At 41.5% G+C, this 27024-nt stretch overlaps 2 protein-coding genes across 6 annotated transcripts in view; one reads left to right on the top strand and one right to left on the bottom strand.

The window, feature by feature from the left end:
- Nucleotides 1-1013: 1013 nt before the first annotated feature.
- CCDC77 (coiled-coil domain containing 77) lies at nt 1014-12925 on the bottom strand. Of its 4 annotated transcripts, XM_072923911.1 has the most exons (12): nt 12658-12923; nt 12306-12356; nt 11091-11307; nt 9759-9901; nt 8168-8264; nt 6832-6889; nt 5999-6093; nt 4936-5084; nt 4362-4602; nt 3394-3519; nt 3156-3308; nt 1014-1381 (listed from the first exon to the last, which is right to left on the bottom strand). In XM_072923911.1, the coding sequence occupies exons 3-12, from the start codon at nt 11304-11306 to the stop codon at nt 1235-1237; spliced, it is 1425 nt and encodes a 474-aa protein (XP_072780012.1). In that variant the 5' UTR covers nt 11307; nt 12306-12356; nt 12658-12923; the 3' UTR covers nt 1014-1234. The 4 variants fall into 4 exon arrangements, with proteins under 4 accessions (XP_072780012.1, XP_030119503.4, XP_030119502.4 ...); XM_030263643.4 differs by lacking the exon at nt 12306-12356 and having other exon boundaries at nt 11091-11280; XM_030263642.4 differs by lacking the exon at nt 12306-12356.
- A 3414-nt stretch (nt 12926-16339) lies between these two features.
- The window catches only part of KDM5A (lysine demethylase 5A), a 48720-nt gene continuing 38035 nt past the window's right edge, over nt 16340-27024 (top strand). The window contains exons 1-5 of one of the 2 annotated variants that reach the window (XM_030263644.4): nt 16340-16926; nt 18647-18724; nt 20322-20444; nt 22600-22770; nt 23251-23385. In XM_030263644.4, coding sequence (XP_030119504.1) covers nt 16762-16926; nt 18647-18724; nt 20322-20444; nt 22600-22770; nt 23251-23385 — 672 coding nt within the window. In that variant the 5' untranslated portion in view covers nt 16340-16761. The remainder of the gene's footprint in view (nt 16927-18646; nt 18725-20321; nt 20445-22599; nt 22771-23250; nt 23386-27024) is intronic. The other variant, XM_012569353.5, reaches the window with a different exon arrangement.

The following is a 27024-nucleotide window of genomic DNA, read 5'->3' on the forward strand; positions in this document are numbered from 1 at the left end:
CCATACCCAAAAGAAATTGCCTGCTTTCACACATTAGGTTCTTCTCAAAGGGAAAGGAAGTGCTAGTAGCCCATATGGTCTATACTTCAGAAACGAGGTAAAAGGTAGAGTAGGAAACAGCGGCATTGAAATCCCTTCTCAACTACAGATCTGCTCTCAGGCTGCAAGGTGGACAGGATTTTCAGATGCTACAGTAAAAGCATGAATACCTGCAATTATAAACTGGGCTGAAGTCATGTTGTAACCCTTGTCATTATTTCATCTATTTTCTAGAATTGTGATGTCTGGTATGAAGACAATCACCATATACAGCTAAAGTTACAGACCTCACCTAGCAACTGTGAAGCTGCTCTTCCACTCCAGTTACAGCTCAGTAGCAACAACTGCTGTAGTAAAATCTGACCATGATTTCTGTGCACATAACCATGATCTTGTTTAGAGCCACAGGGGCAGGTAATATGGTGGTTAAGGAAGATACTGGGTCCCCTTTATTATGGCCTTCCTGTGCATGCTAAAAAAACTGTGAGGAAGGGGAAGAGAAGGTGAATTTCAGTACCTCCCTCCCCACCAAGCATTCAGAACTTGTGTAAATGTTGCTCATCCTTGCAGAAGAGTTCTATAATGGGTTATCTTTTCCCACCATATTAAATTAGTTAGGTTTGCTCCAATTAGGTTAAAACCAAGCAAATGGGAGGCATTTTAAAATAGTTATCCTGTCCAGGAGTCAAATGTAAGACATTTTAGTACAGACTTTCAATATGAGACTGTCCAGTTACATCCTGAGGTGCTAAGCACCAAAACAGTAATCATCTAAACTATTTTAAAAGCTGCTTCTCACATAGGAAAATGTCAGCCAAAATTCAGATCTTCAACTAGATCATTCTATGATTAATAATTTCATTATAACCATGTATGTGATTTATAATATGCTCCAAATAAAGGCTAAGGAGGGTTCCCCACCACAGATATGAAGATATAGTAATACATACACTCCTGATGTATCAGTCATCATGTACTTTTAAAGTCAGTTTTATCAGGTGCCATTTCTCAGCTCAAACAGCAATATAATATGGTACATTAGGGATGGCTCATGTACACTTATGGCATTAACAGCAGATTTCCTCAACCTTCTGTCGATGAATGCCAGGAAACAAACAAGCAAGAGCTGTTCTTGCATATTCAAGTCTAGCAGTGTCCTATTCCTAAAATTAGGATGCCAGCTAATAATTCAGCTTCAGCAGTGCCGTAGCTCATCCTCTAAGGTGTAGATTTTTGCTTTTAAGTCTTTTAGTTCTCCTTGAATTTTACGTGTTAGATTGTTTCCTTGGCGGACCTCACGTAGAATTGCAAGATCCTGGTCTGGTCCCAAATTCAAAGCCATCTAAAAACAAAAAGAAAAACAGTTTAAGAAAAATAAAGCTGTACAGAATACAATTTAGGGAGTATTATGGTAAGTATATGAGGGAGACAACTCTAAAGGAGACCTTTTGTAGCCAGCAAAGAGGATGTGTAAGTTAAGAGCACTAGGATAATGCACATCAGCAATAGAGAGGTGCTCCAGAACCAAAAATAAAGAACAAAGCTTTCATAACGTTATGTTGTTGTATTATAGTACTAGCAAGGAAGAAATCTTAATAGAATATAACCATGTTGACTCATAGCCTTTTGACTCCTTTCTAGTTCCTGTGTTATTTAGGGACACACAAAAAGGGGCAAGTTGAAGTATTTATCAAGTAACTCGTATCTAGTTCTAAGTACCTCAGGAGATAAGATGATGTTTTATCTTTCGCTATTTCAATTAGAGGTGTTCTAACTGCTGTGGCTGACCTGCTGCCCTCTGAACTGCACAGGATTTAAGAGCAGTTCAAGTCCAAAGCCTTGACTCAGGCAGTGCCTGTACTGAGCTAAACAAAGGCTGCTGGATAATCAGAATTCCTGATGGCAAGCTGGCAAGGGCTGATATTTCCTGTCACCCTGCAACTGGATAAAGCATGCCAGCCCAGCCACTTTTAAGGGCACAGCAGTGGAAGCTGCTCTAAAATCCCTGTATTTTCTTGACCCACTATAGTTTCGTATTGTGTCATCATGTAGTTCTCAGTCAAAAATTTTAATATGCAAATCAGGAAATTTTAGTCATCTCGACCTCCAGTGATGACAAGGAGGATTGAATGAACACGCTGGAGACTTCTTGAAAGTATTTTGCTCCCCTGCCCTCTTGTGGTTAACAGTGTTAAGAAATTGAGAAAACCATGAAGAGTACACCCACAGATATAAAACACATACGTCTCCAGTAAAGGCATCACACACACTTTTTCCCCCTTTCATGTACTGCTGTTAATCCTTAAGAATAAAGTTTAAAAACCCACAGGCCATTAATAAATAAAAACCCAAACAAATTGAAGGCTTTAATCAAAATAAATGCATTAGTGTGCATAAACTGAACTGTGCATCAAAAGTACAGGAAAAGAATGAATCGGTAGCATTGCCAGACTCCTGCATGAGAGTCTAAGCTATGCCAAGATCATCCTCTCAAGCATATTACAGATAAATGTCTCATCCTTAAGTCCAAGCAACATCAAGGATGTGCATATCCCTCTTAGCTGTTCTGATGTTCATCTACACATCTGGAAGCTACTACAGGGAAAACAGCTTCAACTTCCAGCCATTACTTCTGCAGCGATTTTTGCAAAGTCACAAATGACATACTAAAGTAATAGAGTATTCACAATACTTAAGACAATGATCAAGCTCTTACTGGAACAGAACCAAACACTATGGCTCTCACAAAGAAAATAAACAATAATTTTCTCTGCAGGAAAAATTTCTGAATCAAACCACCACCTTGCAATTTTGAGACAGCTAAGTAAGCTACAGGTATCACATAAGAACTTTTGAGAGTGGAAACAAAAATACACAGCTAATGTATAGCAAGGACAGTTCTTGGTAAGCTTGATGCCTAATTGATAAACAAAGAGAAATCTTTTTTGCTTTGTAAAATACAGAGGAGGCAAGTATTGTCAGATACCGATATTTAAAGGCACATTTGGAAAATGAATTATTTCCTTAACTCTAGGGGAATACTACATTAAATACTGAGAATACATCTCTATAGGACAAGCCTACAACAGTCTGCCTCAGAAAGGCTTAGCTGTTACCTTATAAATCTTCTTCTCTACATCTTTCAGTTTCTGCTGAAGCTGTTTAATGTCATTCTTGAAGCCCTCTACTTCCATACTACGACGTTTTTCCAAGGCTTCACATCGCTGGGTCATCATTTTCAGGCGCTTCCCCATCTTTTCTGAGCGTTCCTATGGAGATGAAAATTCAGCAGGCTATACCAAATAAAAGCTGGAAGATCACCATACAGCCAGCAGATGATTACAGACTAATTACCTGAAAGAGTTCTTTGCCAGCATCCCTCTCCTCACGGATCCTAGCCACCTCCCCTTCCAGGGAGATACACTGCTCTCTGTACATGTGTGACAGGCCTTTTTCCTGCACTAGCTTGTCTTGCAGTAACTAGGACATAGGGAGAACAGAAAAAATTAACTCAAGACTGTGCTTACAAATCTTCCCCTGCCCTGGACAAGCAAGTGTGATAACACTGCCAATATGACAGGAAAATAAAAATTAATAACTGGAACTAGAGCTCCTAAGTATGTGAGGACAATACTCTAACATCAGTCCCATTACCAAAACATTCTAATTAAGTTAGCAATTTTGTATGGCTGCTCATCATAAAAAGTAACATTCAACTAATGCTGTAACTCCTCTTTCACAGCTGCTTGCTCAGTACTGCATTTCAGAGGCATCTGCATTCAGGGGTAGATGGAAACAATTCCCTATTTCCTGTTTACTTTCCAATTCCTTATTCTGATCTCCCAGCTTCTCACTGGAAGTGTAGTGGAAGAGGAAGAAAAATTCAAACTGCTAGAGAAGATCTGGAAGACATCAATTGAGAGGACTCATTCTCCCCTGACAGCATCAAGAAGATCCAGCCACTGCATTCTAAGACCATTAGCTCAGAGCACTTACAGGAACAGAGAGCCCTGTGCAGTCAGGTTAAAAACTGTTGGCCCCACTTATTACATGGCTTACAGAATTTAGGATTTTTTCTGGGCATGAAACAAACAGACAGTGACATACTACCATAAATCCTAACTACATATTTTACCTGAAATTTGAAGGTAATGCTGATTTTGAAGCAGGAGGGTTTTTTAAATTTAGATTAATGCCAACAATATTGTAACTTAAGGCAATCCAGTACTACTTTGAAACTGCTGCTAGTGACTGTGTATTGTGCCAACACCAAGGTGCTTGCAATTTTCTAGCCAAAAACTCTACCAAAGAAAAAAAAATACCTTTATTTCCCTGCTGTGGAGTTTTGAAGTTCCATCATTTCCTTGAAACATACTCTTCAGCTCTCTCTGCTTCTTTTGTCCTGACTCTGTGCTGAAAGCAAGATGATCCAGATCTTTGCCAAGTTTCCTCAACAGACTATCCTTCTCTGCCATCCATGCTTTCTCATTGGCTCTGGCATCAAACTTGAGCTGGAGAAAGTCCCGGGTACTCTCATATAAGAGATTTTGGGTCTTATGGAGCCTGCAAAAAGGTATCCCAGTGGAGTTAACGTCTTTCCTAGTGCCTACCTTAATTTCATCAGTCATCACTGCAAGTTGGAAGAAGCACAGGAGAAGACACGTGGTCTAAATATGAGTTTAACTCTTCTCAGCTAATGAAAGAAGTGCTCTTCTTCCAATGTGAGAGAGGATTTTTAAAAAGTAGATTATCCCACTTATCTTCCACACACACTACCAGATGGCTGCATAATTTGCTTTTCTGCCTGCTACAGAAAGCAACACACTGAAAGTCATAATTTTTCTATTGCTCCCTCTCTTATCATCTCATGACTACATCATGGTCTCTCACACTCACTTTTCTGTTATAGCTTTTATCTTGTCCTGGTCTTTCTGATGTCGGGCCTCAGCTTCCTCCATCTGAATCCGCCTGTCCTCGAGTAGTGCCTCAACCTGTTCCTTGGTTAATCGTGTCTGTTCTTCTATCTGAGCTTGCAGGGCCTTCACCTGGATAATACAGAACAAGACCTCACACCAGCTCTGCTCCTGTTAAATTCCACGATTGAGATCAAAAACTGTACTTCACAACCCCTTTAGCAGTTCTAATTTCTCAATCTTTTATTTTTGTTTAAATGCTAAGTATTTCAAATAACTAAAGCATTAAAAAAAATCACGCCGTAGGCAAGAGATTACTATAAGGTTGGTCTTACTATATTGTTAATATTTTTATAGTGTTAAGATTTAAATTGCACACATCTAACAAATCCTGTGGAATATGCAGAGACACTTCTGTACCTTTGCTTGAACAAATAATATTAATAAAAACAACCACCACCTTCAGTATCTGCTGTACAGGTTCATCCATTATTTGCTTGATTCATCCTTCCTCATACTTTGCATACAGCTTCTGGCATCTTCCCTGATTCATGGTTCTGCACATTTTATCTTTCATTCTGTCATGCTACCTGTACCTAAACTTCTATGTAAGTCTAGAAAAGAGAACTCTTCATTGTATCAGTGCACCTTATGGGGCTGCCTAACACTGTCTCAAACACATTGCTTTTGTCAAACTTTCACAAAACACCCAACCCTGCACACATCTTCAGTGAGTTTCATGTAAATTCATATATGCTATCAAATTATGGAAGATAACATCAATTACACATTCTGTACTTCAGGACAACTTATTTCAGTTGACATTACTGGAACATCTGCTTACATAAAGCTTCCAGAATCAGTTCTTAAATTTACATTCACAGGAAAGAAACAGCTAAGTAAACTGACAAAGTGTGACTCCATAGTAAGATACAGGGATTTATACAACCAGTACATCTACATCTTATCTTAAGCAGACAGAATATTTTTTATCATAATTTTCTGGAAGCCAGCAATTATGTCCATCAGTTAGCAAATGTTTTTACCTGTAGTAGAAGTGCGTCATTATCTTTTTGATATCTCTCAGAACTTCTTGATTTCTCTACTTTTGCTGTTGGTTTTGAAGTGCTCTTCTCTGTACCTATTGAAGAAATTTAACTGAAGCAGGAAAGGGTTTTCCAATGTACTTGCAATACCTTTCCAAGCGTGACATATTTGTGTTCTGGTGGGCCTACAGGAACAGCAGAAAGACTTCCAGTACTACAGTCACAAGGACTTCTAAGGAGGGTTAGCTGAAAGAAAAGAATTCTAGAACTTCGGGTGATCACATATCTTTATCCTATCATATTGCAGTATTTAGGCATCCTCCTAGTTTTGTTGGCATATATAGAAAGAAAACTTGACAGGTTTTCTTAAAATAAATGATGAATAGTCAGATGTCAAAGCTGCACAAGCATCAAGGCTTGAATGAGTTTTGAGCTTGTTGGCTAATTTCAGTCAGTTTGATGAAACAATTATTTTAAAAGAGAAAATTAGTATGTAAGCATATGGACCCACACTACTGTCAGCACAAAAGTCAAGCAGAACCTGACAGCTTGGAGTGGCTGTGGCAAAGATGCCTGGCCAGTTGGTACTTGCACAGTTCCAGAACAGGCACATGATGGTCTTACAGCCTCCTCCTCAGCTGAGCACATCAGGGACATGAGAGCCAGCTAAGGCTATTTTAAAGGATGTTGAAGGGAAGCCAAGGGTACTGCACGGATATGTACAGACACATTTAGGGTACTTAGAGGGGATTTACCAAAGCATTCACAGACAGGAATTATTCTGGCATACAGCAGACAGACACACAAAAAAAAAGCAAGAGCTGGTGTGGTACCTGTGCTGGAAGCACCATCTTGTTCCCGAGTCTGTGCTGGCCTTTGCAGAACAGTAACCTACAGAAACAAGACATCTGCACTGAGCATCTACTTCCCCAAAGGTGCAATGGTCAAGAACAAAGCTTAAAAAGTTAAAACAAGATATTCAAAAGAACAGCATTACCTTACTTCTACCCAAGACAAGGAAGATATTCACAAGTGTAATGCCCATGTTGAAAAGTTTCCTTTATCATAGATGAGTTTTGCCATTACTGCCTCTATATTTTTCACCAGAAAAAGTGGGAAGTAATTCTGCCTTTGATGGCTTCATTAGGATGAAAATCTGCACCCTCAGAAGGAAAAAGAGCATTTTGGAGACAGAGAGAAGAGGAAGGTGAAGACGATATAATTTCCTTCTCTTATAGTCCTTCTTGTCTCAGCAAGACAGAGAAACACGAAGCTTCATTTATCAGCACATTCACTCAAGATATTGAACAAGCCTGAGATAAAAATTAAGTGATAAAAATACTGAAACTCAACTGTTGAAATGAAACCCACCTAAAAAAAAAGGAGGCCATGAAAGAGCAGGTTATAACCCCAATGCTTATCTTTAGGTTGATATTACATAATAGGCTCAATTTTAGAGCTACCCTAAACCAGGAATTTTAAAGCTTTTGCAAGATCTTTGAAGAGCCTGAGCAGTGCAGAGCAACTATTCCTGTAATAGTCTCTATATATCCAAATCACTCATGACTTTCCTGATTAGGTTCAACTACATTGCACATCATATGTACTGACATTTAAATAATTCAACATCACTTCTGAAATATGCAACACAATGTTGTCTAGAGTGGGTGGTTCTTCAGCAAACTTCAGCCCAGGAAACTGCTGCAGCAACCTTGACACATTCTTCTTTACTGAAGCTCAGAGACATTCTGAGATAGCTGAGCTTCAAACACTGTGCCTGGTCATTTTCTACACTTTTTTTCCTCTTTGTGGTGCTCTTGCCATCTTCTTGACAACCATTTGCCAGATTACTTCAGACTCCTATCTGACATTTCAGAAGCTGAGCTGGAGGTATGTTTCGAAGGCAGAAGGAGGCTGATGCTAAGGCTGATGCACACCTACCTTCAGTGTGCTTGTTCTTACTTACATTTATACTACAGCATTTATACTAAAACTTGTTGCTACAGACTCCTCCTGCATTCAGGGGTAGATGGAAACAATTCCCTATGAGCTTTGGGCTCATTTAGCAACCTTTGACTTGTGTTACAGATCTGGTCTGTGGTCAAACTCTGGGGTACAGATGCTCATGTTAAAATCCAAGGAGGAGATCTACAGAAAAATAGAACTTGCCTTATGTGGAGGCTCCCTAAGAAAATATGTAACTTCTCCTTCATCTACTCCCAGTATAGCCAGGAGTTGCTGGATTTTTTTCCTGTCCTCCAATTCCCTGGAATACAAAGGAAGTGGTCAGCAGATTTTTCTTTAAAATACATCATGACATTGTGACACACTGTCCTTTTACTTTACCTGTTGATGCCTGCAAGTTTTCCAACCAGTTATTGAGAATACTGCTTTAAAAACAAGCTCCCAAACACATTCCTGATGTTGCCAATACAAGAACAGCACCGATTTTGCTGAGATTGGAGAGCATTTCTCTTTTCAAGCATACAATACTATGTAAGTTGATACAATAGCAGATGGCGAATAGAATTTGCATTAAGAGTTATGAACTATCTAAAATTCCTTCAGAATGTAAGTGTCCATTGTTTTTAAAGCAAACTATATTAAGGGCTGTATCAGACTTTTTATCACACTTCTGAGAAGTGTCAAAGCACACCAACACGTGCTTTGACTTAAGTTCTTAAATCTTGAATGGAAAAATTCATGCTGGAGCACAGAAAGAGTGAGGAAGAAGTAACAGAGACAATATGTACTGAATTAACCATAATCTCCATTCCCTCCCACTCTGTGCTCCTCAGGAGGAGGAGGAGGTAGAAAATTCATGAGTGAAGTTGAGCTGGGAGAAGAGAGGTGTGGGGGAAAGACATTTTAAGATCTAGGTTTATTTCTCATTATCCTACACTGATTTCATAGAATGGTTTGGGTTGGAAGGGACCTGAGAGATCATGCATGTAGTTTCAAGCCCCTTGCCAAAGGCAGGGAACCTTCCATTAGACCAGGTTTCTCAGAGACCCATCCAACCTAGCCTTGAACATTCCCAGGGATGGGACATCCACAGCTTCTCTCAGCAACCTGTTCCAGTGGCCCACCATCCTCATAGTGACGAATTTCCTGCCAACAACAAATCTAAACCCACCCTCTTTCAGTTAAAGCCCTCCCCCTCATCCTGTCACTACATGCTCCTGTAGTAGTCCCTCTCCAGCTCTCTTGTAGGCCCTCCAAGTGCTAGAAGGCTGCTATTAGGGCTCCCTGGAGCCCTCTCTTCTTGAGGCTGAACAGCCTCTACTCTCTCAGCCTGTCTTTGTAAGACAGAGGCTCCAGCCCTCTGATCATTTAATTGTTAATAATTTACCCCAGTCAAGACTGTTTGCCTGTGATGGTAATTGGTGAATGATCTCTCTGTCCTTGTCTTGACCCATTAATCTTTTCTTGTATTTTCTCTCCCCTGTCCAGCAGACAGAGGTGAGTGACAAAAGATGCCTTTTGACAAAAGTGAGTGAGTTGCCTTGAGTGACAAAAGACAACTTCAATCAAAACTTCACATTCAAACTGCTAACACACAATTCAAATCTCTGTTCTTCCTTCTACTACCAGAATAGGAGGAATAAGAAGTGGAAACATTTAGCAGCCCAACAGATTGCACTGCACCTTCACTGGTATGGTTTGATAGGAAGTGTGGAATAATTGCTGCTCTGAGGACTCCAGGTCAGGCTGAGAATTGCTGCTGGCAGTGCCTCAGCCCCCACGCAAGACAGCCCACCTGAGTTTCAGACGGTCGTTCTCCGAGCACAGGCGAAGGACTTGCTCCTTCTCCTGGAACAGGTACACCTGCATGTCACTCAAAGCCTTCTGCAGCTCTACAATCTCCTCTTCCAAGCTGAAGACTTCCCACTGCAACTGGTGCTGAGTGGAGAGAATAAAATACTTGAAATGAAACAGAGCGCTGGACAACACTTACAAACTTCAAACTGCTTGTGCTCCAAGTCTGGAACCGGCATAGAAGAGCCAGCTCAAGAATTATTTTATTCTCCTATAATATTTGGCCAAATAAGGGCAGTATTGGAAAAATGATTTAAAAATGTTTCAGCTGGGAGTTCAGAGCCCTGAGAATCACTGTCACTACACAACAGTGAAATAAGGCCTCAGCTTGGGTCTCCAGTTTCCAGTGGCTGCATTTCCACACTGGTGATCAGAGCAGGTATGGGGAGTCTGACATCAACAAAAACCTAGGAAAGCCTCTAGCAGCATTTGCTTTTGAAATAAATCACCAAAGAACACACGTTAAAATATCTGTATGGTTTAGCAGCAAGAAATCCAGCTAGTTACTGTTTTATTTTTCCTAACTGGTATAGGAAGCTACCAACCACTCCTGTATGAAAAAAAAAGAGCATTATTTTGCAACCTGCCCCTCTTTTTCCCACATGACAGTAAGATGTACAGTACATACTTCCCCAAGGACTTCCAGGCAGCTTCAAGCATGGCCAGTGCTTGAAGAGGCACCTCAATCACCTCAGAATTGACTGTTTTATTCCCAAAGAACATCCACAACTACAAAAATGACTGCTAGCCGGATACATGCTATAACCCATATCAGGGCACTGCACTTAAAGACTATCTGCAAGATATTCTTTAAGATTTCTTCCTCTTAAAAGGCAAATTTTTAGATTTCTGCTTAATAGCTTATGAATTGCACTGCAGTAAATACGAATTATATCCATAAGTCAAAGCCTATTAAGTTCGGACAAAAGAACATTCTTTCAATACAAGAAGCAAGGGAAAGAAGCTGGACAACATGGGGAATGAGCACCTAAAGTCAGATTTTAATATTAAAAAAAAGGCAAAATTCCCACTGTGAAGATATAACCAAGCCATAATGACTTTTGAAGGACATTTTACAGGCATGTTTCTCTTTGATTTGACAGAGGACAGACAGCTAGATTTTAAAACCAACCACCAAAATCTACTTATTTCTTCCTAGCTCTACCCCATGTTGCTGGTAAATCCCAAGACTTCTGTGCTAAGTTTTCAACTGAATAAAAATATTTAAGCTTGTGAATGTAGCCCATCATTGCTCAAAAACTCATTTTCTAACCTGCTCATCATAGGTTTGCTTGTATTTCTCCAGCCTTTTTAGCAATTCCTCATGGTCCTCATCAAAGTCAGCAATCTTCTTGCGATAATATTCCAGGAGATCATGAGAGGGGTTCAGGTGGGCAAAGCGCTCGCTGACTGACGGGAGAGGAGAAAAGTCCTCCTGACTTGGAGACCGGGATTCAGCAGATCTGGAAGAGGCACGGGGGGTTGGCATCCTAGACAGAAAGAGTCTCTGTTTACATGTAAGCCTCAGACAGGAAAATTAAAACACCTTCTGAAGTAGCTAAAAAGATTTTAAACTTTTACACAGATTCAGTTTAAAACACAGATTAGCTTGACTGTTCTTTAGGTGTTAACAAGAGATCACAGCATTTAGGAGAACCAAGACCTTTGACAAAGAGCAGCATGCAGGTGTATTGTAATGTGGAGGAGGGCCCAACTGATGGAAAAGATAAAAAAAGATGTTATGGAAGCAAAGTCTCATACATTATATGGGGAGGATGACTACGAATAGAGGAGAAAAAGAATAGAAGGAGAGAATTCAGGGGACAAAAAGTCCATTGCTGTTAAATTAGAAGCCACAGCCACTGTTAAATAAACTGGAAAACATAATCTGTGACAGTCCCAATTGGACACCCAAACAAAAAAACACTTTCTGTTGAATGACGATGATAATTCAGGCTGGCTAATGCACCAGCCATTATAATTTAAGGTGTAGGTCTAGGAATCTATGTGCTTTCCTTTCTGGCGTACTTGATGTTCTTCTCCACATAGCTTGTCCACCCTTAACAGTGAAATAGAAGCTGCCAAGTTCTTGAATCTTATGTTGAAGTGCTACATGGAAAGCAAGTCAATGTTATATAAATCAAATCAAGAACATTTATAAATACATACTGTATTTTTCCTCAAAACAATATTTAGCACATTCAAACATTTAATCTGTTCAAATAAGCAGCAAATTTGCAAATAGAGCTGCAGAGTAAAAAAAAAAACACCTTAGAAAGGACTCTTGCCATTATTTATGTTGCTATGACAAACTTTTTTTTTTTTGTAAATGATACTATGAATAACAGAAGCTAAGAAGCCTCTTGACTACAGAGCTGCTTAGTGAAAACACAGTTCAGAATCTGGTCGTGGAGAATCAGGACTTTTGATGAAAAAGTGATTTGGTAGGTGACACTGAGGCAATGGCGACCTTTATGGAGCCACTCACCAAAGCTGCTTGGATCAGAACCCCAGTGCACATCCATGAAAACTCTGGGCACTGTAGGAAAGCATTAGATACGCAAAAGTATAAGTATTGCATGCAAGAACTTGCTGTAGGACCAGAAACTCCTTAAACAGTACACTTAGAGAAATAACACTAGAAAGAAAGAGGCAACCCAGGCACAAGGTGCACGCTTTACTGCTGAAGAGCAGCACACTGAAAGATGGAAGAAGGACTCACAGCAGGCACAGGGCAGACCCAAAGATGCCCTAAGGCCAGCCAGGCTAGCACCAGGAAGGAAGGAAAGGGCTCCGGGGGCCGCCTGTCCCGGCGGCAGCAGCAGCCCCACACTCACTACCTTGTGCAGCGCGGGCTTCCCGCACCGCGGTCCGCTGCGCTCATCGTGCCCCTGCGGAGAGCCGGGCCTTTTGTGGGTGGGGGACAGCGGCTTCGGGCACCCCGGTGGGCGGGCGAAGGGGGGTGCCCGGCGGGAGCCCCGATGGAGGAGCCCCGGGATAGAGCTCCGGGGATGGGGGTCCCGCCAACGCCTCCGCACGGCCCCAACGGCCGAGCAACCGCCACACCGGCCCGCCGCGGCCTCCTCCAATCACAGACAGGCTTTCATGCGCCGCCGGTAGTCTGCACCAATCAGCGCTCGCGACGCGGACGTTAGCGGCTCCGCGCTGGTGCGTCTGGGAGTTGTAGTTCTGGAGTGGGCACAGGGTCGGGTGCAGAGCGCGGGGCCTGTGCTTATGGGGCCGGTGCTTATGGGGCCCGTGCGTATGGGGCCCGTGCTTATGGGGCCCGAGCTTATGGGGCCCGTGCGTATGGGGCCCGTGCGTATGGGGCCCGTGCTTATGGGGCCCGTGCTTATGGGGCCCGTGCTTATGGGGCCCGTGCGTATGGGGCCGGTGCGTATGGGGCCCGTGCTTATGGGGCCCGTGCGTATGGGGCCCGTGCTTATGGAGCCGGGCAAAATAACAGCAGCCTTTATCCGCACCGGCAAAACGCCCCTTTTCCTTTAAAAATGACCTGTCATCCGAAAGCAGCCACAAGAAGTTACTGGCACAAATTCTGACTGAATTGAATGTGTTCTTTAGGTCATCCCTGTGCCTTTTAGCCTCCTCATCCTCCTCTTAACACTACTACTTAGTAGTAGTGTTGCCGTTTATGCACCAAATGATTTCCTAATTTATTAAATGTGCTGGAGAAAAAAACAATTTACTCAGCAATAAGCTAGGGTTCTTTTTTCCTTAAGACTTTGTATCACAGGGACATTCTTCTCCCTCAGGATTTTTCATAAAGGTGCACAGAGGGAAGAAAGAGAAAACAATTTCTATTTCTGCTCCTTGTTTTTCCCATGTGGAATGTGCTTGGAGAATTGTTTACCCGGGGTGATTGCTTGATTGGATTCTGGTGAGGATTGTTTGAGCCTGATGGCCAATCCAACCCACCTGTGGCTGAACTCTCAAGAACAGGGTCACGAGTTGTGAATTAGATATGGTAGTTAGAACAAGTAGGTTTGTAGTTTTACTTTATATAGTATATTAATGTATTATAGCATAGTTATAATAAAGAAATCATTCAGCCTTCTGAACTAGAGTGGGACATCATCGTTTCTTCCCACTGGCTTCACTTGCATTTTACAATAACTTTCTTTAAAAGACATGGACTTTCTGTATGACAAGGGAAAAAAAAGCTTATTTAAGAAACCACAAGGTTCTTCCTCACCACATTTGCAGCTTCCTTGTGAGGGGAAGAGGAGGGACAGGCATTTATCTCTTTTTGGTGACCATTGACAGGAGCCAAAGGAATGGCCTGGAGCTGTGCCAGGGCAGGTTTAGGTTGGATATTACAAAAAGGTTTTTCCCCCAGGGGGTGGCTGGGCACTGGAACAGCTCCCCAGGGCAGTGGGCACAGCACCAGCCTGCCAGAGCTCAAGAAGCATTTAGACAACGCTCTCAGGCACATGGTGTGACTCTTGGAGTGTCCTGTGCAGGGCCAGGAGTTGGACTTGATGATACTTGTGGATCCCTTCCAGCTCAGAACATTCTGTGACTCTGTGATTCTTCTTCAAATCAATTTTCTCATGAAACAGAGAAAGTAGCAGGGTAGATAAATTCTGTTGGCAAAGTCCAGAAGATAGGCTGCTGTTAGGGCCTGGTCCTGATGATCCTTGTTGGTTGGTCCCTTCCAGCTCAGGATATTTATGATTCCCTGGGGCTTTCCCCACTCTCATAGAGCAGCTGCATACATCGTATAAGGATCTGAAGTCTTCTCTCATGCAAATGATAACTAACCCCAGATAACCAAGAAGAATAAAAACTGACATGTGGACAGGTGTTTTAAAGGCCAACAGCCCCAAAACCAGAGCAGGTAATAGAGAAAAGCTTAAAATTCTCTTTTAAAGGATCTCTTGCAGAACTGATGAGAAAAATGTCCCCTCTGGTTATATAGGATATTTAAGTTTTGCTGTTAAGAAAACCTGCAACATTCCCAGCATTACCTCCCAGAGACCTCCACCAGCCTAAATGTATTAACACAAAACCACAACAATCCTTGAAGAATCTACAGGGAAACCAGCAAAAGACTGGATCTCAAAACAACACTTTTCAGCATGGAGATTTTTCCTTCTGGTATTCCTGGCTAAATCATGGCTTATCTTAGAAATCGGGTACATGGTGACTCTGTTGTTGGGAATACAAGACACATGTATTTCCTCAAAAGAATCTGGAACAGCTCATCAGAAGAGAGACAGAACCAAATAATAAAAGAAAAAAAAAAAGTGGAAGGAGCTTGTAGAAATATATAATTTCTAGATACTAGTAAGGAAACATCTGCATCCTACATGCTTATATAGTCCTACATAAAATTATCAAGCATCCATGTCAGAATCCCCCTATGAAATACAGGAAAACTTAGCAACAACACAGTAACCTCAATTTGCTCAATGTTTTATAAGATCACATTGATCTTACCTGTAACTTCTGTTAAAATTAGCCATTTGCATTGGATGTTGACACTGTTGAGCCAGGGATGGGCAAAATGACTCATACGAGTTCACAAGGCAAACTGAGCGTTTATTCAAAAGCATTTCTCCCTTTTATAGAGAAGATCATGAACATTAATTTCATTGGTCTTAAAGTGAAAACATTTCACCTGATTGGTACACTGGACTTAGGTCAGTGTGGTAGAACATATCTATAAACAATATGAACAGAAAGCAAGATAATAGATTGCTTACATTCCTCTTGGCTTAGCCTGGCAGAAATTTTTCTCTTTTTCTCTCTGACTGAACTGAGAATATCCACAGGACGTGTGTTTCCCACATGTAAAATGTGGTTGACACCTCTTTAATCTGGCAGGGAAACGACACAGATAAATATTTTGATCTGCATGCAGCAGAACTTGTAAAGCCTAACTTTTTCTGAGGCTGAAATAGTACACCAGCACGGAGGTTTGAATAATCACTAAGAACAGAGTGAAATGTGGCATTTGGTAGATACCGAAGGCACAGTTCTGGTTAAACACAAAAAGACATACAATTTACTTTGGAAGACTGTGTTGCAATGGAGAGGTAAAAGATACAGATCTCTCATTGACAGGAGCTGAGGGAATAGCCTGGAGCTGTGCCAGGGCAGGTTTAGGTTGGGTATCAGGAAAAGGAAAAGGGGGTGGCTGGGCACTGGAACAGCTCCCCAGGGCAGTGGGCACAGCACCAACCTGCCAGAGCTGAAGGAGCGTTTGGACACCGCTCCGGGGCACACGGTGTGACTCTTGGGGATGTGCTGTGCAGGGCAGGCAGTCGGATTCTGTGACACTCGTGCTGTTTTCCCCGTTCCGACACTGCCCTCAGTCACCGCCGCTGCTGAGGGCGAGCGGGGGGCGGGGCCCGGGAGGGGCGTGGCCCGGGAGGGGGCGGAGCCTCCAGCGGCGCTCCTGACGTCCGGTACAGACAATGGGCGACGCGGCCCCGCGGAACCGGAAGAGAATGGCTCGCACTTCGTACCACATTCCTCCGCGGCGGAAGTGGGGTGGCCCCGCCCTCCCCGGTCCCTCCTGTCGCGGCGCAGTGCCCTGAGGGGCGGCGGGCGGGGCGGATTCGCGCTGAGCTCTGTCGCGGAGGCTTCCCCGGGAGCTGAAGGCGCGGAAGTCACCTCGCCAGAGGAAGCGCTGCGGTGGAACTACTTTTTGGATCGGAAGGCAACGTGTGAAAACTTCCGGGGAGGGCTTAGAAAGCGCGTCACTTCCGGCGAGCCGGGAGGCGAGGAGCGGGGCTCGGGCGGGGGCAGTGGTCCCGGCCGGGACAGCGGCAGCAGCTCTCGGCAGCACATCCCGCTGCCCCGCCCGGCAGCGCCGCCAGGGGATGCGCCTCGGTCCCCGTCCCAGCCCCTGAGCCCCCCGGCCATCCCCCTCCGCCCTGCGCTCCCGGCGGCGGCGGCGCCCCCCTCCCCCTGCGGCCATGGCGGGGGGCGGCGGGTCGCGCTATGCGGCCGAGTTCGTGCCGCCGCCCGAGTGCCCCGTATTCGAGCCCAGCTGGGAGGAGTTCAGCGACCCGCTCGGCTTCATAGGCCGCATCCGCGGCCTGGCCGAGAAAACTGGCATCTGCAAGATCCGGCCCCCCAAGGTACCGCCCGCCTTGGCTGCTGCGCCTGCCGGGTCCCCCCCGGGTGGCCCGAGAGCGGCCGGGCCCTCGGTGGCCGGGCGGAGGACGTGAGGAGCTGGGCAGGCCAGTCCCCCCCTCTCCGCACACGCTCGGGGTTTCGTGTGTCGCTTTCCTTAGGCCGCGGTTTCCGTGCCAGGGACGCCGAGGAACCTGTAGAATCTTTGACCTCCGAGCGGGGCTTTGTAGAGGCTGCTTTGGAGCAGCTGAGAAGCGAATAGTGCGTGGCCGTGCCGGGGACTTCGTGCTATTTTTGTTTCCAAAACGCCAGCAGTCGACTTGTGAAAGCTGGGAAGGCTTTGTAGGTGAAATCGGGCGTTTGCGTTTGTTCACAACTGTTCGGGAGGCAGCAGCTTAATCTCTCCGATGGCTTGGCAGTTACTTACAGTCACCTGCCTAATGGCCGGGCAGGGCAGGTCATCGCAGGGAGAGCTTCAGGCAGCTTGGCAAAAGGCACTTACATCAGGGAGTTATTAGAGTACAAACACACTTCAAATGCAGCTGTTGATAAGAGACTTGAAAACAGTGAGAGAGGTAAAAACCTGAAAAGAAAGTGTGTAACTGAGAACAGTGTAGATATGGGGGTTGCTGATTGGATTTCCTGGTTCTCTCCTGACCTGTTTTGGTTCCTGGAATGTGTTTAGTTAGTTTAATGACACGGTGAAAACTTGACCTCCAAGGGGCTGCCCTTTCTAAAATAAGCTGTGTAGCTCAGTTTGAGAGCCCACAAGGAACAGATCCAGATCCTGTTCATTGAGGATAACTGGAACTTCTCTGGCTGTTGGATGCATTTGTGTTTCTCTGAGACTGCTGAGCTGCTTGCCTTGCAAGGTTTCACATGTTGGGTTGATTTGTAGCCTGCAATAATTGCTAAATCAGACATTTCATACTACTCTGACTGATTAATTGCTATTTTCTATTATTAGAAGTTGTAAATATTTAAGGCTGTGCTCAAGGCCTTTACATGCTGCAGCAGATTGTGTGGCTTGTCCACCTGCATTGGTGTGTCCCTCTTCTGATGTAGCCACTGCCAGGTAGATGATCTGCTGTAACTGAAGCTTTGGTAAAAAGTGCTAAAAAGCTGAATTTCTTGTTTTGATGTTGTAACACGGTTTTGAGAGATGGGACTGGGAGGCACTTGTAGTTGCACAGACCCCGATGGTGCTGAGAAAGTCATTATTTATGGCTCCATTATTTCTGTTAAAGAATTGGGCTCCCGACTTGTGGTCTTGTCTTTATTGAAATGACTGTAGACAAGCAGAAAACCTTTAGATATGTTATGATGTGCCTGGTTTAGCCTTTGTTGCTGTTGACACTGAGGATTTTTCAGTGTGAGTGATATATGGATTCTTTGTTTAAAGTAAATAAATAACCAACCATCTACAGAGTGTATTTCATGTTTAAGCTTAGCATGAGGTAATGCATACTGAGATGCTTTGAACCTTACTTTCTTTGACATTTTTGGATCTGTGAGGATCTTTCTTCAAACTAAAATGTGGTGGGAGGAACACTGTTGTATAAGCAGAAAAATATCTTAAAATTGGAAAATGATATCACCAGTTGTTCCGAGAAACTAATTTACTATCGGAAGCTTGTTTACTCAGGCATTATTAGGGTGTTTGGTTTTGTGCATTTTTCAGAGAAGTTTCTGGAAGCAGTAAAATGTCTTTCTGTCTCTGTTTAGGACTGGCAGCCTCCATTTGCATGTGAAGTACAAAGTTTTCGTTTCACTCCACGAATTCAGCGCCTGAATGAACTGGAGGTGAGCTTTTCCACTGTTGATATAATTTTGTGTTTGCACTGAAAGAAAGAGGTCTTCCTGCCTGAGATTTGCAGCTTGGCAGGTTTCTGGATGGGAGACACTTCAGAAGCCTGTAGACCACATCAGTGTTTATACTTGGCAGTGGCAAAGTTTGTATAAAATAACCCTCCCTCGCTTTTAGAAAAATCTGGTTTTTATTTTATTACCCAAAATAACCACAGGAGTTTTTCCCATTCACCTGGTAGTGTCTAGAATGAATTCCAAATATCACGTTTTAGTAAGAGCAGCCAGTATCTAGCCTTCAGAGCTCCACAGGCAATGATTTTTTCCTCTTAAAATATTTCCTGCTGCTCTGATGCCTCTGGTTACCTCATACTGTCGTAATAATGCCTTTTAAGCCTTAAAATTATTTTTATAGGCTTATTATAGCTGATAATGTTATGATTTTAAAACTTATGTGAGCAGTATGACCTCCATTCTGTCCTGGTTTTTCCTTATCTCTGCAACATTTCTCACAGCCTTGCTTTGTTCACATACCAAAATGTCATTTGGCTTGTAAATGGGTCTCCTTATGGAAAGTGATTTGGGTACTCCAGAAATACTCCAGAGAAGAGACCCTTTGTGTGGATAAGGCATATATAAAAACTGGTAATATATAAAGACTGGCACATACAGAAACTTGGTAATTCCTCTCCTCCCCGCAGATAATTGTGCTGTTCACACAGGACACCACTGTGCTGAGTCTTAACTTCTTTTTGCCATGGTTGGGATTAAAAGCTCGAGATGGTATTTCTTGTTTGGACTGAGGTGTTTATTAGTTCTTATCTATGTTAGTCTCACAAGCCGTGAGTTCTACAGCACTTTACTTTAACACACTAAAAACTAAAAACATGGAGCTATATCTCTCTCTCTACAAGGCCTTTTAATCTCTAATTAAGAAATGACGCAAATTATTTTTACTTTTAACCTAATAACCAACCACCTGTGGCCCACAATGCGGACTTTTTTATCTAATTACACTGTACCACCCAAACCCATGGAGAAGAAGGTAAAGAAGAAGGACTAGCCTCTGCCCTAAAACCTCTGTCTTGCTTTATATGAATTACTGTATTCTAAAACTTTAAACTCTAAGTTTTCTACCATGTGATATTACACACTTCTATTCAAACTACACACCCATAATCTTAGTTTTATCATTCTATTTTGGAAGCCTTCTCTGCAGCCTCAGGTCAAATGCAGTCAAATGTGACTCTTGTAGGGGTCACAATAATTTTTCTTGTGTTTCTCCTTGGAATGCTGATTATTTCATAAGCGTGCATTTTGCTTTCAGACCAAGAAATTATTTGGTAGGAATTTAATTTATAGCGTCTTAAATGCAGAGAGAAAAGCATGTGTAATTTTCTTTTCGTAAAATCTTTCTTTTTAACAATATTTCTATTTTTAGGTTTTTTTTTATCTGATAAAGAAATACCTCCCCAGGCAAGTTGCATGTTGAAAATGGAAACATTATAAAAACTTACTGTTTTCTCTCCCGACTGTAAGATTTTGCCACATTTGGTTTTGAACAAACGTGATTGTCTACCTTTACTGATTCCAGGCAATGACAAGAGTGAAACTGGACTTCCTGGATCAGTTAGCAAAATTTTGGGAACTCCAAGGATCCAATTTAAAAATCCCCGTGGTTGAGAGAAAAATACTGGATCTGTATGGTCTGAGCAAGGTAAGTATTTGTAGACCTTAGGCAGACAGGGATTTTAGTTTTCATTCAAGCTCAAGAAGCCAAGCAAGAGGAATGACTTGTGTTACAATACTCTCATTAACCCAGAGAATAAATAAGTGGGAAAAATTAAATGAAAAAAACATTTCTAATTAGAATGTTTATGGCAGACCTGTCACAGTGTAATTAAATTAGTTACCTTTGGTTGGATTGGTTGGATTCCATTCACCAGGTATTTATTAGCTTGTATAGCTTGAGTGTTCTGATTTCAGCTGGCCTCTTGATTTTTAGTTCTCCATTCTTACATGTGGTGGAGCTGCAGGAGTTTGAGGTGTTGTTTGGGAAGGCAGCAGTATGCCTCTGTTTGTTTCAGCTCTGATCAACAATTCTGTAATGATTTGTTGCAATTTCTCCTCTTCCAGCAGAAGTTTTTATAAACACGTGTCTCTGAAAATATTTAATGTCAGCTCCAGGAATACTTATTTAATTTCCAAAACAGACTTGGCTTAAGGCTGGCTAGAAATGAATATTTCCATAGTTATGTTTGGTGAACACACCAAACTTCTTTCAAAGTTTATGCACAAGTCTCTGTTGGAATTTGGTTTTGCACTGGCAAAATATATATACCATTATAGACTTAGCTGCTAATAAATATAAATAGGTAGATTTCTTCTTGCAGGGAAAAGACCGAAGTTCTGGTAGTTCTAGTGCTTCTAGGTTAGAGCATCAATTTCCATTCCCCATCAAGATTTATTTCTCTTAGGTAAGTAAAAATGTAAATGAGTATATTTTTGTTTTAAAGAAAGTCAGGTGTTTTGGAAAGTCTGGAAGGGCTGATAAAATGCAGAGAAAAGCTGATAAAATGTCTTCCAGTATTTTTTTTCTTTTTGTGTCTATTGTGTCTATGGTGGGATATGCAGAATATCAGAGAGGTACTGGAAAATATCTGGGTCACTGTAGTGAGCTGGACCATTTCTGTTGGCTGTAGATTGGCAGCTCTGAGTTGATTTGGTTCGTTACTGGCTTCTTTAGCTGTTGTTCATACATAGATAATTTCAAAAAACAAGTTTTCCTGGAAAATTTAAAGATAAGTTGAATTTGGGACAGGTTTATTTTAAAAGGTTTCTCTAGAGCTTTTCTGTAAATATGAAGAAAAAGAATTATCATTATTACTATTGTTTTATTTAAGTGTAACTCTGTGTGATTATGGGAGAAACCAGAATTAATGAATTTACTTATCACTACCACAGTTCGATTTCTCAGTTTACCTCAGCCTCACAAGCAAACCATAAGTTTCACTCCAGTAACAAAATGTTTTTGCCTTGAGGTTTCTAACAGCATGTAAAACATTGAGCTTGAAATTTAGTCTTCATGTGTAAAGAAATGCAATGCAAAACTACATTCCTGTAAAAATGATACTAGTCTTACAAATAATATAAATGGAATTTTAATCTATTTGTGTTTTAAGTTGCTTGACAGTGAAACTGTAGAAGGAATGGAGGCAGTGGAAATGTGGCCTGTGTGTCGGAGGAAGCAACTCATATGCTGTTATATTGTTTGCAGGAAAATGGTTTTGTTTTTAATTGTATATACATATAGATGTAAGCAGTGATAGTTCTGTATGTGAATTACTGGTCTGAAACCAGTTGAAGTCGTGTAGTAACTGGACTGAGTTGGAAGGTAAATTTACTTTTCCCTCTTTTTATAGTAGTCTCTCTTCCCTTCAGGGTTTTGTAAGAGTTCTGAGCTCCAGCACTCCTTTCTGCCTGGGGTCTGTTAAAATGGGCTTTATTGCTGGCCAGACTTGTGTTTTACAACAGAGTACAAGTCTGGTGAGGGTTAACTTTTCAGTTTGCTCTTATGGTAGGTTTTGTATCTTTTCCAGAACATGATAAACCTCAACTGTTGGACTCCTCTTGTCACAGATAGTATGCAATTTACGTTTACTAGTAAATTAAAAATCACATTAAATATATGAAGCAATAAGAATAAGTAAGTGTTTTGTTATTAAAGGATTAGTCTTTCAGGAAACAAAAGCTAATTTCAGGAGTCTGTCACTTTTCATGGAACCTTTTAACATTTGGTTGGTTTGATTGATTCTTGCTTTACGCAAGGTGGTGAGAGCAGCTCAAAACCCTTAACATTTTATTTATTTCAGATTGTTGCCAACAAAGGAGGCTTTGAAGTAGTGACCAAAGAGAAGAAATGGTCTAAAGTTGCGAGTCGGCTTGGCTACCTGCCGGGGAAAGGCACGGGGTCATTGCTCAAGTCTCATTATGAGAGGATCCTGTATCCCTATGAGCTCTTCCAGTCCGGGGTCAGCCTCATGGTGAGATGCTCGTCTTTCATGCTAGGAAGAGGGTACCCAAAAGGCACACAGGGTGTTCTGTTACTCTGTGTGAAACTGGGACATGGGGTCACTGCTGTTAGAAGCTCCAGCTGTGCCAACAAAGTTAGAACCACCCTTGTAGTTATCTGTGACAGAATAGTGCTAGAAGTTGTAACGTGACCTTGTGTAGTTATTTTCTGGTATTTCTTTATAGGACTGAGGTCAACTGTGTTGGGAAGGAAAACAAGGCAAAAGATGATATGCTTAATTGGAAATGTTTATTTTTCTCTTGATAACCTGGTAGCTGGGATTCAGTTTTCTTATTTGAATGGTGAATGAATTAGTTGGCCTATTTTCCAAATGGTGTGTGTAATGCTGTGTGACTTCACTCATCATGTTTCTTAGCAAACAGAATGATTCATAGGCTCTGGGATCATTAGCACTGCCTGACCAACAGTCTCCTGTTCTCTGCTCCTCTAGGGCATCCAAAAGCCTAACTTAGATCTTAAGGAAAAAGTGGATGCTGAGGACCTCAGTTCAGATGCCCAAGCTTCCCCAAAGCAGGCTTCAAGGATGAATGTCATGTTGAAGAGAACCAGGCGTGTCAAATCCCAGGTATTCCTGCTGATCAGCTCCTATTTCTCCCACCAGTGCAGTAGCCTTTGGCTGTGGGAACCTGCTCAGAAGCACCACTGGGAAGCAGTCTTCATTTAACTAAAATCCAGAGAAGTAACTCTCAGTTTGTAACTCTGAGATCTGGTTTGATACATTTTATGCACTGTTTGTGTCAAAACTTGTAAAAGTTGCTTTTTGTTTACTGACAAGTGGCCTAAGTACCTTGGTAATGAATAGATCTCTGAAAACAAGACAGAAGGCTGTTAGTGAGTTGATGTTAAAGTTTCTGCTTGTACAAAGTTTTAGAACTTTTTAAAACCTTTTTAAAATATGCCTCTTAATGACATAAATGCAAATACATGTAAGTAATGGTTAATTGTGGAATTGCATGTAGGACTAACTACCTCAAGCTGGGCAGGCAGTTCTTCTGAAGAGCTGAAACAGATGTGTGAGGAGATGATCAGTGACAGCTGGAACTATATAGGTGTTCTACAGTTTTTCTGCTGAGAAGCAGTTTCATTCCTTCTGAATTACTGGTGTTAAAGGAATTTCTGGTATTCTGGTGGGTGATATTGACTCCTGGGAGGTGCCCCTGAGAAAATCTGAGTTCAGACTGAATCACCACCATTTAAAATTGCTGTCTTACAGAAAATAATTGTGGCCTGATTGCTCTGTTGCACTATTTAAATCAGGCCTTCCCCTTCTGACAGAGATATTCCTGCAGGCAACATCCTGAAGCTTTTCACATGAAGTCTGGTGGTTCCCTGCTGGCTCATCAGCAGAGTGTGGGTGAAAGCTGGATTTATATGCAACCAACTTCCTACTTGCTTCATACTATTCTAGACATAGCTCCAGCACCACAAGTTTTTTTCAATTGCTCTTTAACTGCTTTTTTTTTTTTTCACAATGCACGTTATAATTTTTCGCCTTCTTCTCTGATGACTTAGACTGAATTGTCTTTTTTAGTGTGTTCTCTCAGCTTGCTAAAGCTGACTTGAAGTTATTTATCATAGCCATATAGTAGTGCATGACACAAGCAGTCCCAGGCTTCTTGATCTTCCCAGATCTCTCAAGGTATTGGTAGTGAGCTATCCAGAAAATCTGAGAGTGCTGCAGGAACTTCAGCAGTCATTTGCTATGTGGAATTCTTCTTTGGATTTGAATGAATGCAAAATGCCAGTATGTCCTTTTTCTTGCACATGGTGTAAAAGTGTCACTGTTTTATTAAGGTCCTGTGGGATCTTTTTTCCTGCTGATTTCAGTAGAATAGTGGTACTTGTCATTTCTCCATATTGGAAAGATGATTCTTTGGTGATCCTGACACTGTATAGCTGTTTTACTTTGAAGTGCCTGCAATTCAGAAATTAGAGATAATTTTATTTAGATAATCTGCAAAAAATATAACTATTTAAAGCTATTTAAAGGCCTTTTATTAGGCTTGTAGCCAAGTTATCTTTTAAGCATTACAGTTATTAAAATGGCTGAATTGAGTTCTTGAATACAGGAAAAACTCCTACTTGCACAGACAGGAGAAATAGGTTTTGGCTGTGTTGGAAACTGTGTATAACTATCATAAATCATCACTGGAGTAGCATTTAGAGACAGATTTTTCCTCAGTAGCCAGAAATGGTAGGAGTGTAAATAAAGTTCTGAGAACGTGGAGACATTGTTCCAGATTCCAGTGCGCTTTCTATTGTAGACAGGACTCTGTTTATTGTCTGAAACAAATACCTGGAATTGGACCTGAGGTTGTCTAAACAATCTTTAGAGAGCCGGTAATATGCAAGTAGTGTAAAAACCTACTAAATAAATGTCATTCTGCTCTAGCTGAAACATCTGAATGATTTGTGTGTAGTGTGCCAAGTAGTCCAGTGCCTGGTTAGTGAGCGTGGATAATTCCACAGACCTCTGCAGATCCTTGGATCTTTTCCAAGTGCTAGAAGTAGTTTCCCAAGATCCTCTGCATCTTCTTGCAGATAACTTTACTTTAGAATGGGCAATTAATAAGAAAGTATAAATATAGTATCTAGAAATTACTGAAATAGAGAAACATCCTCAGCAGTAGAAGGGGGTGGGAGACTGAAAAAGGAAATTTCAGGATTTTTTTGAGAATGTGAAAAATGAAGGGACATAGGGAATGGGTGTCCTCCTCTGTGAAGTGTAGCTTGAGAATCTTTGGATAGTATAATCAAATGCCAGTTGAAAACATTGTCTCCGAATAGGAAGGGAATAATAAGATGGTGAGCGATTGTATTCAGAAAATAAACTCAATGCTTTATTCTCTCTTTTCTGTGAAGAAAGCTTTCACAAATAAAAGCTGGAGAAAGGCAGCTGAGTTCCTAAAGGCTTGTAAAGAAAATTACAACAAAAAGTATATTAATTCAAATTAGGAAAAGAGAATATCCTTAAGGAAAGCTTAAATTTAGGAGAATACTTTCTTAGAAAAGGGTAGTGGTATCTTCATCGATGATCTGTTAAGGTGTATTTTAGCTGACAAGGCTATGTCATGGTGATTTCTGGTAAAGAATTGCAGTACTGGATCAAAAAGTGCTGTCTTCTCAAAGGATATTAAAATAATTTCCAGAGAATTTTATTAAAAACAATTCTAAGTAATACATCTGCTTTCAGGTTTCTTTATGATTACAGAATAACATAATAAAATAAGCTTCCGATTTTTTTGCTTGAAAGATTACTTCCCATGTCAATAACTGTGAAACAAAATAGTGAAACAAAAGAACTCTGGGAGATGCTGACAAATGCCCCAAACTTGTAAATATTTTGGCTACAGGTTGTTACCGTTGTGTTCTTGTGCATTGGGGTGGAGGAGTGGGGTTGCAAATATTTCTGAATTGATGAGGGATGAGACGAGAACAGTGAGTGAATCTAGTGTAACTGGATTGTGTTATTAGGCTTGGCCCATGCACAAGAAAAGCTCTTGGGTTGTACTTAAAGTTGAGAAGGTAAGACACAGTCTGTATCCTTCAGGACAAAGAGGAGATAAGAGCATAATCACAGTTTAATCAAGTTCATTTCACTTGCATAGAGAAAATATTATGCAAAAGTGAGCTGGAGTTTTGTGTTGTTGGCAGTGAGAGAATGGCAAGGAATGCATGATTGCTGCTGCTTCCATGCACTCACAGTTGTGAGTTTGGCTTTTTTTTTCAGTCTTAAAGGACACAGCAGAAAAATGCTTAGTGGGGCTTCTGAATACTTTTGGTATTTACACCTTTAAGTATCAATATCCAGTCAATGTTTGTGAGGTTACATAGGAATCTGATTTTTAAAAACCATTCATCTTCCCATATGCAAACTGTTCTTTTTCAAAACTCTGTAGCTCTTTCCACCTGAGTATGAATGGATTTCATCCACTAAGGTTTAGTGGATGAAAGTAAATCTGAGCCGAGGAGTTATGAAAATATATTTAGGTAATGTATTTTTAAACTAAGCTGTAAAACTTTCTAGTTGTGTGTTAATGATTTGCTTTTGTTAAATACAATAATCATTTTTTGTATCTCATTGAGAAAACTATCTTTTGTCACGATAGTAGGAGAAATTGAAGAGATTGTTGTTGAAATGGTGTCTGTGCTGAAATATGTGAGTTGATTCTGTCAGGTTCTATTAGTTTAGAGAATGGTTGAG

The sequence above is a fragment of the Taeniopygia guttata genome, chromosome 1A, assembly GCF_048771995.1.
Source record: "Taeniopygia guttata chromosome 1A, bTaeGut7.mat, whole genome shotgun sequence".
Lineage (NCBI taxonomy): Eukaryota > Metazoa > Chordata > Aves > Passeriformes > Estrildidae > Taeniopygia > Taeniopygia guttata.